Consider the following 16,061-nt stretch of genomic DNA (forward strand, 5'->3'; position numbering starts at 1 on the left):
TTTATTCATTCGGGACTGACAGGGCTCGAACCCGCAGCTTCCACCTTGACAGGGCGCAGCTTTAGTAGTTCTTATGCTTCCAGGATAAATCTCCCTTTTGTGCTTCATAAAAAGAACTAGCGGTTTGATGGATCATTACCCTAATGATATAACAAAATACTGGTTTCCTCTCTGCCGCACGATTAGGCGAGAGAGAGGAAAAAGATAGAATCGAACAACTGTACAGGCATCTTTTGCGGATTGCATACGGATTTTGATTTTTCGAACCAAGAGATCCATAAATCGGGATCTTAATGCATGTAGATACAGATGGTCCAATGGAGCAAGAATTTTCAGGAACATTTAGAACTTCTCAGTTCCGAACAGAATAGCCATTTTCAAGTAGTGTTCGTCATTCATAAACACTATTAATGGTATTAGTTGTTCGTCAATTCCATCTCAAAAGACAAATGACAACAAGCCACGTGGAATTTATTTTTTACATCAGCACCTAATTTTTTTTAAAATATATATATTATATCACTACTTTTATTAAAATATCTTTATAATTTAATAAAAATAAAAAATATTTTTTTATTTAATTTTTTAAAAGACTTAAATACCCTTTTTTTTATATGTTAGACAAAAATTACCCTTTTAGATTAATCAAATTGTTTAATTTTATTGTTTCAAAATTTAACTAATCTAAAAAACAAAAACAAAAACACATTTAATAAAATTATTTATCTCTCCATAAACCCTAATCAATCATTCATACCAAAAAAATTAAACAAATCTAAAAAATACTAAAAAAAATCACTTTATTATTTATTCTGCTAGGTTTTTCACCCAACCTTCATATCTCTTCTCGGTGCTTGTATCTCCTTCTCGTCTTTTCAATAGCCTCTTCTCCTGATAAAGAAGACAAAGAAGCTTCCTTCACGGCGACCTGTCAAGGTCACCGCGTCTTTCGCGCGCGCCTCACCCAACCGCGGAGAACATGCGTCAGAGACCGTTACCGTTTTCCTCGTTCTAGAGCGCGTTGCCGTCTTCCTCGTTCCAGAGAGCGTCGCCGTAAGGTTAGTCTCTGTAATTTGGTTGAATATTGCTGCTTTAGATTCTTGTGTTAATCCTCATCCTTCCCTTAACCCCTCTTTTCTTGTCTCTTTAGAATTTATTTACCATTCTCACGCATGCATATACATATTAGAGCTAGTTTGTTCATCAATTTGTGAAACTAAAAAATTATAATTTAAAAATAAAAAATTCCAGAGGGCAAGCACGTTGGAACTAAATTATGAGTACTCTAAGCTGACAGAATGATTTGTGTATTAGAATCTTAGGAGGTCATATACGGCTCAGATACAATCAAATACTAAATTATCTCCTTGTTTAATGAGTTGTTGAGTTCTATTTGTTTAGCTCTTCTCAAAGAATTGTACACAATCAGGTACTTCAAGACAAAACCTAACTCAGAAGCATAATCCTCTTTATTTTTGGTTTGATTCAGTCACACCCAAGTCAAAAACAGCATTATCTTAACTCTTTTTTTTATGGTAATGTTTCTTCGGCTTTTAATGGGTCCCTGAGTTGTTTTCTGGTCATTTTTATATATTTATTTGTTAGGGAGTTTCACCAAATTCCAAATCACAAGTGAAAGCTATGTGCAATCAGATTTGTAATGCTTATCAGGCACCAAGTTTGCAACCTTTGCCTTTTGAACATGTTCATTCAAAAGAAGCTAACATATTTGCCTGCAGCAATCTCTGTTTCTCATTTTTGGTGTAGCCAAAATAAGAAGAAACTATATGCCTTTGTCATGGCTCTTTTTTTTAAAGTTAGTTTTAAGCTGATAATTTGAATGTTTAGGAACTTGTGATTAAAGTTAGTTTAGTTTCATTGCCTTAACTTTGGATTAAATCTTGTGTTGCAAATTGATGATGGCTTTTAACTCATTCCTACTTTGATCCCAATCCCCTATGCTACTTCTACCACAAGCCACCCTTTTCCTCTTTATGAGAAGAGAAAAAACAAAGATCTGCACTTTTTGCAGGTTCTTTGTTCTCTTTTGGATTCTTTGTTTCCTCCGACAACTTATAAGGACCATGAGATTCTCATTCTCATTCTCATGTTAACAACGACATCATTAATATAAATATTAGTATATGGTCTCAGCTCAAACACCCCCTATTATGTTTTTTATGGACCATTTGTGTTTGTGAAAATGGGGTAGTGAAAATCATCCTCATTTGAAGCTTGTGTTTTGGGGAGTTTGGTTTGCTGGGGATGAAGTTTATGTGAAGTTATTATTTTTTTTTAAGGTTGTTTGGTTTGGTATATTGATAAATCAATGTATTTGAATGTATATCATATCTAGATACATTTTGTTATCAATAAGTATTTGAATGTATTTGGGTTTAGTGTGAGTGCAATGCATCCATTGCTTTTTTATCTTTATATATATATATATATATCCACCTGACATAGTTAAGATTGTTTAAAGGCACGCAAGACACTGAAACAAGATACAAAGACACTACTAACAAGAAACACAACTTACTTTTTATTTTTTCTTTTATTATTCTTGTTAATTTTTTATACTTATATTTTTTTTATCCAAATTTTTTTAATGAAAAAAAATAAGAATAAATTAAATTTTCATAATTTATTTTAATTTATCATCAAATAAAATATAATAATACTAATTTTTGTGTCTCTTTCTTGTCCTATTGTCAGAAGCAAACGCAGCCTAATGGTGGGTGAAAGTGGAGTGACAATAAAGCTTCAGATGGAAAATTTTATATACTATTGCTTAAAAGTATCATGTTGAATTAAAATCAATTTGTGAGTAATGACTATTAAAGTTTGTTCTCGTGAGTAATCCAATTTTATACTCTTCCGGATTATAAAAATGATGTAATCTTATGACATAGTATATTATTACTAACAGCTGAACTCCTTTTGTCAGCGTTGCAGCAGACACAAAAAAGTTAAGTATGATTATGCTACACATTGTTCTCTATCTCACCTCACATAAACTCAACGTGAATTGAATATCCATGAATGAACCGAGCACCTTCTTTCTTTTAATGACACTGAACCTTCAATTACTGGATCTTGTTCCAGCTCTATGGGGATCATAATAGTATATGAATGCCTGCAAAAGAGATTAATAACATAGTGACATCAAAGTAGTACCGGAACTTAAAAAGCAACTTTGTGCATTACATTCCAGCATCAAAATAACCACAAATAATATAAAACTAGGTTAAATAAAAAAAGGAAATAAATGGAAATAAACAGTCAGGTTCCCTGCCTGACTTAGCTTCACGGTTTCTTTGGTAAAATTATTCCAAACATTGATTGAACCTAGTTCCCGTCTTCAGGTACACTCATTACTCAAAATTATGAAACTGAAAAAAGGACGCCTATTACTGTAATGAAGTAAATCCGCATTTTAGTTCCCACAACTTTCAGAAAATAAATTTAGTTTTTGGAAGATTACTAGACTAGCGACATCAAACTGGTCCATAGACTGCACAGTAAAAAATTGTCCATACATTATTAATTTTGCTCACCAAATGACATTAACTTGATTCCATTAGAAAACAACTTTTTTGTTTAGGATACTTTGATCTTACAAAAATCAGTTGAGTACCTTATAGCTGACATTCAACATTTCAACTGTAGAACTCTAATGATTGTTTTAAAAAAATAAACCAGGTTGAAGATGTGTGCCATACACTAGTTAGTAGTTACACACATGCTAATAAGTAATGGACTTATGGACTTGAATGTATCACATCATGGAAAGATGAAAACAATAACCAAGTATTGGACATAGTTATATATACATACACCGCACCTGCTCCCAATGTGCTGGAGGATCCTCTGGTGCAGTGGACAGGAGTCAGGATTTGTCCACTTTCTCTCCTCCAACTAGTGTGCACTAGATGATTATCAGTAAGGAGTTGATTAATGAAAATTGCTTGGTGCTCTTGCTGGCCAATTAAATTCAATATCAAACCAAAATGCAAAACCAATGTAGACATGCAGTGGTGCTGTAGAACAAGCGAAAATTATTTCCATAAATGCAATATATCGCAAGATTTTTCAATAATAATAAATGTTGAGAAGGAAAGAAGAAATTAACAAGAGAAATGTGGGAGGGAGCAAATATATAATATGTACCACATGTTACCAATAATCTTTACACGAGCAAACCCCATCCTTAAAATGATGAAATCGAAATCCATCTCTCATGATAAGTTCCCTTGAGGTGACAAAAGACAATAGCTTTATTACCGAGTGACAATCATGGCAGACACGGAGATTTTTCATCACATATAAAGGCATCCAAGATGGCAAACTCAGTAACCCAAAAGCGAAGGCAAGCTTTTCACTATGGTATTTCTGACTCCTATGGGGAGAAGAAACTGAACTAATATATCTTCCTGTATGTTCTATCTTCTTCATCATCTCCTCCAGTTTTATATAAATTTCCTTTATCTGTGGATGATTGGTGTCATCTACGGTGAATACATGTACCGTGTTATCAACCTCTATCCAGCTACAGCCTGGACTCTTTCGAATTCCCTTCACTTTCATTAGCTTTCTCATATTAGCAACACCTTCTAACTCTCCAGATTCAGCATATATATTTGCTAGAAGGACATAATTACCAGAATCTTCAGGATTTAATTCCACCAAGTTCTTCAAGGCAGTTTCTGCTAGATGTGATTCATGATGGATTCGGCAGGCTCCAAGTAGAGCCCCCCAAACAGTAGCATTCGGCTTAAAAGGCATTTCATCTATCACTTCCTTAGCCTCGTCTAGCATCCCTGCTCGTCCAAGCATATCTACTATACAAACAAAGTGCTCATTTGTAGGAGAAATACCAAAAACTTTAGTCATGGATTTGAAGTAATGTTTACCCTCTACTACAAGCCCCATGTGGCTGCAGCCAGATAGAACAGAAATATAACTAATGTGATCAGGTTTGCACTCGGTCTTCAACATATCCTCAAATGTCTCAATTACTTTCTTGCCTAAACCATTTTGAGCATATGCTGCCATCATAGCATTCCAGGAAATAAGGTTTTTCACATATATTGAGTCAAAAACTTTCTGTGCTTCTTTGATTTGCCCACATCTTGAATACATGGTAACAATACTATTTGCAACTGAAACATCCGATATAAGGGCGAACTTAATGGCATGCGATAGAATTTGCATCCCAAGTTTTACAACAGCTAAGTCAGCGCATGCCCTAATTGAAGTAGCTAAAGAGATCCAGTCTGGTTCTACTCCTCTTCTTCTCATCAGAACATACAACTTCAGCCCTTCTTCCGATAACCCATGTTGAACATATGTGCTTAGCATTGAGTTCCAAGTGATGACATTGCGCTCAGGCATTAAATCAAAACATTCACGAGCTCTGGAAATGTCTCCATTCTGAGAGAAGGCAGTGATCATGGCTGTCCATGATATAGTATCTCTAAGCGGCATCAATCTAAATGCAAGATAAGCTTTCTCAAAATCGCCAAACTTTGAATACATTGTAATAATTGCATTCCCTACAGGAACATAAGAATCCATACCACTTTTGATTGTATATCCATGAAGCAGCTCCCCAATAGCAGCATGATTTTGTTCTGAACAAACCCCAAGAACAGTTGCAAGGGTAACATCATCCAACACAACAGAAGCCTGTCTCATTTGGTTAAACAATGCCAGAGCGTCTTCTTCAAGTCCAAACTGAGCCACACCAGTGATCAAGCAAGTCCAAGAAACTTCATTGCGTTCCTCTAAGCAGTCAAACACGCGCCTCGCCAATTCTAAGCGTCCACACTTAGCATACATATCTATCAAACCACTTCCCAAATAGGCATCTAAGCCATGCTCCACGCGAAGAATCCGAGCATGCAAGTGTGCACCCCATTCAAGATCACCAATGCTGGCACACGCGCTGAGTACACTACCATAGGTCATGAAAATCGGGTTAAACCCCCTATCACACATCTCTAAAAACAAGAAAAGGCATTTGACCCCAAGGCCGTGCTGAGAGAAAACTGAGATCAAAGTGTTCCATGAAACAGAATCATGTTCCGGCATCCGAGAAAACAAATCAAGAGCCTTATAAGCTCCATACAACCTTGAATAACCGTAAATCATGCTGTTCCAACAGAACAAACTGGGCTCCTCAATGCCAAAGAAGACACTCTCCGCGAACCCAATCGCTCCGCATTTAATGTACATATCAACAAGGGCGTTTTGGATGCTGATATGGGCTCCTAAACGTAATTTGACCACAAGGGAATGCAACTGAAGAGCGAAAGGAGTGCATCCGAGGCAGCCACAAGCCTTCATTACACAAGTAAACGAAAAAGGATCAAATTTGTCCTGAGTTTGACCATTATGAAATTCGAATTCCCGGAGCATGGAAGTGAAGGTCTGGATGCTATGAGCTGGGAGGCCATTGTGAGAGTAGCCGGATATGAGGGTTGTCCAAGAGACGGAGTCTCGTTGGGGCATTTCGTCGAACAGGTGTTGTGCGTGGGAGACCCGACCAGAAGAGAGTAGCGCATGGATGATGGCATTCCAAGTGAAGACATTGCGGTGAGTGGTGGACTCGTGGAAGAGGCGGAGGGCATCGTCGGTGAGGTGGCAGTTGGAATAGACGTGGAGGAGGCTGTTGCACAAGAAGACGGAGGCATACCAGCCGGAGAGGATGAGGTGGCCGTGGAGCACGCGGGCGTTGCGTGGGGATTTGAGGGAGGAGCAATGCTTGAGTGTTTCGTAGAGGTTCTGGTAAGATAGGTAAGAATAGGGCATGTGCCTAGGCAAGGGCATGGCAAAGAAGAAAGGAAGAGAGGTTTAATATTTGAAAAAAACTGTAATCTTCTTCTTCTTCTTTGATCGGGTCACCGGATTACTGGTTCAACCGGTGGATCACTGATTTACCCGGTTAATCCGGTCATAATTAAAAAAATATAAAATTATATAAATAAAATTAAAATAATATCTTAAAACTTAAAATGCAAATTTTTACAAACATTAATAATCTAATATCAAGTCTTTGCTGATGATGCTTGTTCTTGAGATTGTGGCGTTTCTGATGGTGTTTGAGATGAAGACATTTTTAAAATTCTAGCAAAAAAAACCAAAAATATTTTCAGCAACAAAAGATTTGCTTAAATCAGTTTTTAAGCAACACAGCAACCACCACCATTTCACCAAAGTCAAGATTCTGAAAACCGGACCGGTTATCAAACCGCTTTAGTCACTAGTTCATTGGTCCAATCGGTCCAACTGGTGGTTCAACCGAAAAAACCGTTTTAGTATAAAATAATAAATAAATTATAAAGGACCAAAGATTAGGGTACTCCAAGAACTCCTATTAGATGCAACGGCATTCAACATTATCACATATTCTCATACACACATACAAAGCCTTAACTCAAAGAACAACCACAGCAAGTGACTTGGAAAGAAAATGTAAACACCGAAACAATCACAAGCATACAGAACATGTGAATATTATTATAGCAAACATAATAATAAAATAGCTCTTCTAATGCGTCTCCAAAAATATCCCGAATCAAGAAAACTACATAATCTGATCCACTTGATTCAGAAAGCTACATATATTAGAAAAATTAAGAATCAACTAAAAGAAAAAGAAAAGGAAGGCCTGGTTGATTCGATTCAATTGCCTGAGATGAAGAATCAAACAGGGCTGAGAAGTTGAGAGTTTAAATGTTAAACCTCAATATTCAAATAACATGACTCCATTATTGTTATTATTACACCCTTCTAATGTCACAAACTCAATATATATTATAGTCCGTTGACACTTGTGTATTCACAACTTGGCCTCATCATTCTGATTCATACCTTAAGTAGAAGAAAAAGTCCCAATAAGCTTTCGTTACAATTTTATCCAGAGAGTTGGGGTTTTGGTTCGGAGTTCATGCCAATGATAATGACGAGAGGGATGAATCCGTGAATCAGTAAAATAGGCAGTGCAAATTTTAACAAAGTTCACCACAGTGATTAACAACAGCAAAAAGCACTGAAGGGACACTCAATAATATAGGCAGTGCAAATTTCAACAAAGCTCATAACAATGATTAACAACAACAAAAAGCACTGAAAGAACAGTGAATCAGTAACATGGGCAGTGCAAATTTAAAATTTAGAAGTTATCGATTTAAAATTTATCATCAAATACAATCAGTAAGCAAAGCCAATCAATCAAGCACTGACTGAGCATTCTGTTCTGATTCTGTGACTGGGAAGCAACAAATTCAGCAACAAATTCAAGTTACAGCAACAAATTTAACAAATCCTAGTAAAGTCCCGATTTACAGCAAAAAGGCAAATTTATTGATTACCAATTCAGCAACATGCAGAAATACAGGGAGAAGGGAAATCTGGAAAAGAGAGAACACTAAACCAAAACATTAACCAATAATCACAAAACACTAAACCTTCAGCCAGCAATTACAAACATTAGCACATTATAAAACATTCCAAAACACTAAACCTTCACCCAGCAAAACCAGCAACTACAAACAAAGCCATCAGTAAATTTGAACAAAAAATTAAGAGCCATCAGCAACTAACAGAGCCATCGAGCCATCAGTAACAGAGCAAAGAATTGAAAGCAACAGACTAACAGAGCCATGGAGCCATCAGTAAATTTGAAAAAAAAAATGTACAGCCATCAACAACCAGCAAATACAAGACAGATCCATCAGCAGCAGACAATTACAATTTACAAAACAAAAGAAAAATGGAACAAAAATTGAACAACAATTTCAGAACTTCAAACGAAGAAGAAGACCGAACATTCAGAAATTAAAAGGAAGAAGCGGAGGCGAAGAATTGTAAGCAGGGCCACTAACCTGGGTTCCGTGCCGGGAAGCCAGCGAAGATGAAAACGACGTGCCGAGCTACCTGGGGAAGAGGAAGATGTAAACGACGTGCCAGCGAAGATGAAAACGACACGGGGAAGAGGAAGCAGCGGCGGCGCTGAGGACCCGGGGACGGCGGCGGCGATGAAGGGCTAGGGTTTTCCTTGGCTTCAGAGGTCTCCACTCTCTAGGGAGTGCACGAACGGTTGGGAAGAAGAGGGGGGGGGGGTTGGTTCACGAATGGTTCTGCTTTTGTTTTTTTTTTTTTTCAAATAAACAAAACGGCGTCGTTTTATTCGAACCAGCCGGTTACCGGTCCGGTCCAACCGGCCAATTCGACGGTGGCGATCTAATTTCTGTTCTCATTTCTCTGACTCGTGTCGGTTCAGGGATCTAATTATTCTCAACTCCGGCGACTATGGCGGAGCAACACCGCAAGACGGTGCTTGATTCCGGGTGGCTGGCAGCCAGGTCCACCGAAGTCCAATCCACTGGAATCCAGCTCACCACTACTCACCCCCCTACTTCCCCCACTTCACCATGGATGCAAGCTCTCGTCCCTGGAACGTAATCTCTCTCTCTCTCTCTTGATTGTGACAAACACAGCATTATTAGCTTTTAATTACTATCCATTCATGCATTTCCTTTCATTCTTGTCTTTGTGGTAGTTTACTATCTATTGAATTGACAGTGTTCTGGGGACCTTAGTGAAGAACAAAGTGGTGCCTGATCCCTTTTATGGACTTCAAAATGAAGACATTGTAGATATTGCTGATTCTGGAAGAGATTATTATACCTTCTGGTTTTTTACCACCTTTAACTGTAAGCTGGTACGTTGATGCTCTGTTGTTGTGGTTCTTTATTTGATATTTGTTTCTTTATTGTTTTGATGGATCATGGATTGACATAAGTTAACTAATTACTGGATCCTTTGCAGTCTATCAATCAACACTGCGATCTGAACTTCCGTGGAATCAATTACTATGCTGATGTGTATTTGAATGGGCACGAAATCACATTGCCAAAAGGAATGTTTCGAAGGCATGCAATTGATGTCACCGATATTCTTCACCCTGATGGCAGTAATCTTCTAGCTGTTCTTGTTCACCCTCCCGATCATCCTGGGAGAATTCCTCCTGAAGGGGGACAGGGTGGTGATCACGAGGTCAGGATACGGTTTAGAGCTTATTAAATCAGTTAGGGCTTTGGAATTGAGAGCCTGACGAGAGTTAGAGAGGAAGTGATTGATTATTGTAGAGTGTCTAAGTCATTCTCGTTTGTTGCTCTGCAGATAGGCAAGGATGTTGCCACACAATATGTGGAAGGCTGGGATTGGATAGCTCCAATAAGGTCACTTACTTGATTAATGTTCCATGGACAACGTATTTCCTTTTATTTTCCCTTAATTATGTCAAATAATATATAAAAACCATCATTCTTTTAAATATAGTGCATTTTGAGCATTACATGTTGACTGCTTAAAATTTGAAGAGAATGTGCACTACAGAGTGGGTCATGTAAAACAAAATGCATCTTTATCTAATGCTAGTGTTGAATTTGATTGCAGAGATAGGAATACTGGAATATGGGATGAAGTTTCCATTTCTGTTACTGGGGTGAGTTATATACTTATATTAAATATTTTAGTTCACTATCCCAAATTCTTTTCATGCATGAGAATTTGTCATTGAGACCATTTAAGTTAGCCTTTTTTCTCCTGATCGTCCTTTTCGGTTCGGTGCATTGCCCTTCCTCTCCCTTCTGTATTCATGGTTAAATATAAAGAACTGCTAGTCCTGTCATATACTGGTTTTTTTGTAGTTCACAATTAGAGAAATGCTATGATACCTTTTTCCATACAGCTAATGAATTTGATTGAGCATTCTTTAGAGTTTACTTCTTGATAGTTGATAGTGCTTCTAAGTTCTAACCATTACTTGGGAGGATGATTTCAGTATCTTTGTTTTGTGCAGCCAGTAAAAATAATTGATCCACACTTGATATCATCATTTTTTGACAATTATGAAAGAGCTTATCTACACACAACTACTGAGTTGGAAAATAAGAGCTCCTGGACTGCTGAGTGTTCTTTGAGTATCCAAGTGATCATGGAACTTGAGGATAACATTTGCCTAGTGGAGCATGTGGAAACTCAATATCTCTCAGTTCCAGCAAATTCAAGGGTGCAGTATACATTTCCTGAGGTCAGTGACAACATTCAATTGCTTTTGACAAAGTTTAGTCCACTGTGTGGATGTATCTTATTCTCACTCTTAAACTGCTCTAATCCTATTATTATAATTGTTGAAATCAACTTTCATATCCTGAACCTGAAGTCCTAAATGACTATTATGACCATACAGTCTTTGATATACTGCTGCTAGTTTTTAGGTTCAAGATACCATAAATAATAAGTGGTTCTCTGTGTTTCTTTGTTTGTGAAAAGGAAATAAAAGGTTCAGGTATGAGGGGACATATTTGATGAGGTGATGTTTAGCAATTTCCAAGATATTGGGATTCATAAGTTGTAATTATTACTTGATGTTCCTCTGAAGTGGTTATACTGATGGTGTGATCCAAAGAAACAAAACTGACAGCAAGAGAGTATATAAAGATTTTTAAGTAGTCAAAGTGATCATAGTCATTGTTGTAGCTTATTTTCTTCTGCATCTTCTTCCCCAGCTTTTCTTCTATAAGCCCAATTTATGGTGGCCAAATGGAATGGGAAAGCAGTCTTTGTACAATGTTATCATTAACATTGATGTTAAAGAATATGGTGAGTCTGATTCATGGAGCCATCTCTTTGGGTTCCGCAAAATTGAGAGCCATATTGATGATGCTACTGGAGGGAGGTATGATGAATTTCTTATTTGATGTTTCTTCAATGTGGTATTCTGTACCTTTTTCTTAGTAGAATTAATTCAATCTTAATCTGTTTCTGTATATGTCTGTTGCATGTTTTTTATCTTTTAGGTTGTTTAAAGTCAATGGAGAACCAATTTTTATTCGAGGGGGAAACTGGATATTGTCTGATGGGCTACTGAGGCTTTCTAAGAAGCGGTATAATGCAGATATAAAATTTCATGCAGATATGAATTTAAACATGATTCGTTGCTGGGGTGGTGGACTTGCAGAAAGGCCAGAGTTTTATCATTATTGTGACTATTATGGCCTTCTGGTAAGCCATATTGCTAATATATCTACTTGTCATCCTTTACCTTAAGCTATATTTTTTGAAGATATTTATTGAATAATGCTGCTCTGTCAAACCCATACAAACTTGAATGACTCAATTGTCATTATTAAAAACAGTGTTATGTAGTTCTCTTCATTGTCTGTGTTGAACATGACTTTGTTATGAGCGTACTTTTGGAGGTCTTTTGTTGCGTCCCAGTATCTGTATCTTAATAGTTTATTTTTATATTACATCAATGCCACCATTGGTTTTGAAAATGGTCATGCTTCTGGTTTAAATCTTCCAGGTATGGCAAGAGTTCTGGATAACTGGGGATGTTGATGGACGTGGCGATCCAATATCAAATCCAAATGGACCTCTAGACCATGATCTTTTCTTGTTTTGTGCAAGAGACACGGTGAAGCTTCTCAGAAATCATCCTAGTCTTGCTCTCTGGGTGGGTGGAAATGAACAAACTCCACCAGATGATATAAATACTGCTTTGAAAAATGATCTGAGGCTTCATCCTTGGTTTGAAGCTGTAGATGAAACTAACAAATCTGTAGGACACTTGTCTCCAGAGCTGACCGATCCCAGTCAGTACCTTGATGGCACACGCATATACATAGAAGGATCATTGTGGGATGGGTTTGCTAATGGAAAGGGGAACTTCACTGATGGTCCTTATGAAATTCAAAATCCGGAAGACTTCTTCAAGGATAATTATTATGATTATGGATTTAATCCAGAGGTTGGCTCTGTAGGAGTGCCAGTTGCATCTACCATAAGAGCCACAATGCCTCCAGAAGGATGGAAGATACCAGTGTTTAAGAAACTTTCCAATGGTTATGTAGAAGAAGTTCCGAACCCTATATGGGAGTACCATAAATACATTCCTTATTCGAAACCAAGCAAGGTTCATGATCAAATTCAACTTTATGGTGATGCAAAAGATCTTGATGATTTTTGTTTGAAGGTAAGAGAAGTCTTCATATCTTTGGCCATTCCTGATTTTCCTTCCTTTGTTCTTTCATTGAAGCTGGTGTAAAATTTTTATTCTATTATCCTGTCAGGCTCAACTTGTCAATTACGTACAATATAGAGCTCTTCTCGAAGGATGGAGCTCTCGAATGTAGAGCAAATATACCGGTGTATTGATTTGGAAGACGCAAAATCCTTGGACGGGTCTGAGAGGTCAGTTTTATGATCATCTCCTTGACCAAACCGCAGGCTTCTATGGTTGTCGATGTGCTGCCGAGCCAATTCACATACAACTTAATCTGGCTACATATTCTATAGAGGTAATTGTGTATGAAATGAAGCTCAGTTATATGAATTAGGAATAAAATTAGACACGTCATTTTACAAATATGATAACTTTCAATTGATTTTATAATTTATCTTTTCCCAACACAGGTTGTTAATACTACGTTGAAAGAATTATCTAATGTGGCTATGGAAGCTTCAGTGTGGAATCTGGAAGGAACATGCTCATACTATAAGATTCTTGAAAATCTCTCTTTGCTGCCAAAGAAGGTTGCATCTATTTCTGAGATGGATTATCCGAAGTCAAAAAATTCAGAACCAGTTTAATTTCTTCTTCTCAAACTATACAGCATGTCAGATCACACAACCATCTCTAGAAACTTTTATTGGTTACATATTTCCGGTGGAGATTACAAGCTATTGGAGCCATATAGGAAGAAGAAAATACCTCTCAGGATAACATCCCAGACTTCCAATGAAGGGTCCACTTACAAAATTCAAATTCAAGTGAAGAACACATCAAAAGAACCATACTCTAAAAGTTCAACAAGTAGGCTCAGCTATGTTGATGGTAAGGACTCACTGGAAACAGCAGATTCCTTGGTTGACAAGGAACATGAAGTTGGTTGGTTTAAGAGGTTACAGAGATGTTTTGCTGGGAAAAGTGATGGTTTGAAAGTTTATGAGATAAATGGGGATGACGTTGGTGTTGCTTTCTTTCTTCATTTTTCTGTTCATACCTCAAAGAAGGACAATAAGGAAGGGGAAGACACAAGAATTCTTCCAGTTCATTATTCAGATAACTACATTTCAGTGATCCCAGGAGAGGTGATGCATATTGAGTTGACTTTTGAAGTCACTGACCCTGAGGGTGTCACTCCTTGTGTTGCTCTGCATGCTTGGAATTACGATGAAGCACACTTCATTCTATGAAGTTGTATGATAATCACACTCAACACAACAGCCTTGTGAAATGCTCATGTATTTTAGATTTTAAAGTAATATTACATGACTAACAAAGTTTATTATTTTTTACCAAAATCAAATACTGAATTATAAAATATTAGGCTCAAAGTGTTGGCTAATATTGATGAGAAAAATTATTGGTTTTTTACCTTTCTCTTAAATTTATCAAAGGAAGGGTAAACATAAGGGAAATTTTAGTTGATTTTTTTTAGTAAGAAAAATCATTAGCAACCGTCTCCTTTTAATGTATGAACTCGAACTCAAGACTATTAAAAGAGAACTAATTAATTTAACGTTTCTCACTAAATTAACACAATACTGTTGTAAAATAAATAAATAAGGAAGAGAAATAAATATAAAATAGAGAAATATAAATATGCTCTTATCTTACTATAATATAAGTAATCTCTATATTTACTAATATTATAGATACTGTTGTTTAAAACTAAAGAGAGATAAAAGAGAGAGAAAATATTTGTATAATAAAAAAGAAGAGAATATTGTTTTTATTGATGTATGTTGCTTCAACCGTAGCTTCTCTTATTTATACATGTAACAATACTTGCTTTTCAAACTTCATTTATTTTGATTCTGTCTTGAAAGAGGTTCCTTCAGTATTGAGAAGGTTAGCCTACGTGGTCATCCACATCCTTATCACAACACTCCCCCTTGGATGACCATTTAGGATTATTGCCTCGTTAAAACCTTACTAAAGAAAAATCCAGTGGGAAAAAACCTTAGTGAAGGAAAAAGAGTACAATATCCTTTAGTGATAGGGACTGCCTCATTAAAAACCTTGTCAAGAAAAACCCAATGGGAAAAAACCTGACCAAGGAAAAAAGAGTACAGTCTCCCCCTCTTGTCAACATCATTTAATGTCTCGAAATCTGCGCATCCCAATCTTATGTACCAATCTTTCAAAGGAGGATTTTGGGAGTGACTTTGTGAATAAATCTGCCAGATTGTCACTTGAGCAGATCTGTTGGACATCAATTGTCCCTTGATTTTGAAGATCATGAGTGAAGAAGAATTTGGGAGAAATATGCTTTGTTCTGTCACCTTTTATGTATCCGCCTTTAAGCTGAGCAATGCATGCTGTATTATCTTCAAACAGGACAGTTGGAGCTATCTTATGATCAATCAGTCCACATGATGACAGAATATATTGGATCAGACTTCTGAGCCAAAAACATTCGCGACTAGCCTCATGAATCGCTAGTATTTCGGCATGATTAGAGGATGTTGCAGCAATCGTCTGTTTCGTGGACCTCCATGATATAGCTGTTCCACCATATGTAAATAGGTATCCTGTTTGAGATCTCCCTTTATGTGGATCAGACAAGTAGCCAGCATCTGCATAGCCAACTAGTTGTGACTTGGATCCATATGGATAAAACAATCCCATATCAACCGTTCCATGAAGATATCGAAAGATTTGCTTGATTCCACTCCAATGTCTTCTAGTTGGAGAGAAACTATACCTCGCTAGTAAATTCACCGCGAATGATATATCAGGTCGTGTATTATTAGCAAGATACATTAGCGCTCCAATGGCACTAAGATATGGTACTTCAGGACCAAGGATATCTTCATTTTCTTCTTTAGGACGGAATTGATCATTTTCCACATCCAAAGACCTTACGATCATTGGGGTACTCAAAGGATGTGACTTATCCATATAAAATCTTTTCAAGATCTTTTCTGTGTATGTTGTTTGATGAATAAAGATCCCATTTTTTATATGCTCGATCTGCAGG

General features: G+C 36.9%; 2 protein-coding genes across 9 annotated transcripts; one reads left to right on the forward strand and one right to left on the reverse strand.

Annotated features, from left to right (window-relative positions):
• Positions 1–754: 754 nt before the first annotated feature.
• Positions 755–9,130, reverse strand: LOC107645886 (pentatricopeptide repeat-containing protein At2g13600). Of its 8 annotated transcripts, none has more exons than XM_088490021.1 (4): positions 4,181–9,122; positions 3,845–3,980; positions 3,008–3,136; positions 755–1,066 (listed from the first exon to the last, which is right to left on the reverse strand). In XM_088490021.1, exons 1-2 carry the CDS (start codon positions 6,829–6,831, stop codon positions 3,929–3,931), a joined length of 2,703 nt encoding a protein of 900 aa, XP_088346147.1. In that variant the 5' UTR covers positions 6,832–9,122; the 3' UTR covers positions 755–1,066; positions 3,008–3,136; positions 3,845–3,928. The 8 variants fall into 8 exon arrangements, with proteins under 8 accessions (XP_088346147.1, XP_088346153.1, XP_088346150.1 ...); XM_088490027.1 differs by lacking the exon at positions 755–1,066 and having other exon boundaries at positions 2,897–3,136; positions 3,845–4,040; positions 4,171–6,817; positions 8,889–9,130; XM_088490024.1 differs by lacking the exon at positions 755–1,066 and having other exon boundaries at positions 2,897–3,136; positions 4,181–6,817; positions 8,889–9,122.
• Positions 9,131–9,242: 112 nt separating this feature from the next.
• LOC107645885 (mannosylglycoprotein endo-beta-mannosidase-like) lies at positions 9,243–14,399 on the forward strand. The gene is made up of 11 exons (XM_088490028.1): positions 9,243–9,464; positions 9,589–9,727; positions 9,835–10,062; positions 10,189–10,247; positions 10,465–10,513; positions 10,871–11,101; positions 11,580–11,749; positions 11,871–12,075; positions 12,380–13,048; positions 13,146–13,373; positions 13,489–14,399. The coding sequence occupies exons 1-10, from the start codon at positions 9,316–9,318 to the stop codon at positions 13,206–13,208; spliced, it is 1,962 nt and encodes a 653-aa protein (XP_088346154.1). The 5' UTR covers positions 9,243–9,315; the 3' UTR covers positions 13,209–13,373; positions 13,489–14,399.
• Positions 14,400–16,061: the final 1,662 nt, after the last annotated feature.

Source organism: Arachis ipaensis, chromosome B6, assembly GCF_059453495.1.
Source record: "Arachis ipaensis isolate K30076 ecotype BB chromosome B6, ASM5945349v1, whole genome shotgun sequence".
Lineage (NCBI taxonomy): Eukaryota > Viridiplantae > Streptophyta > Magnoliopsida > Fabales > Fabaceae > Arachis > Arachis ipaensis.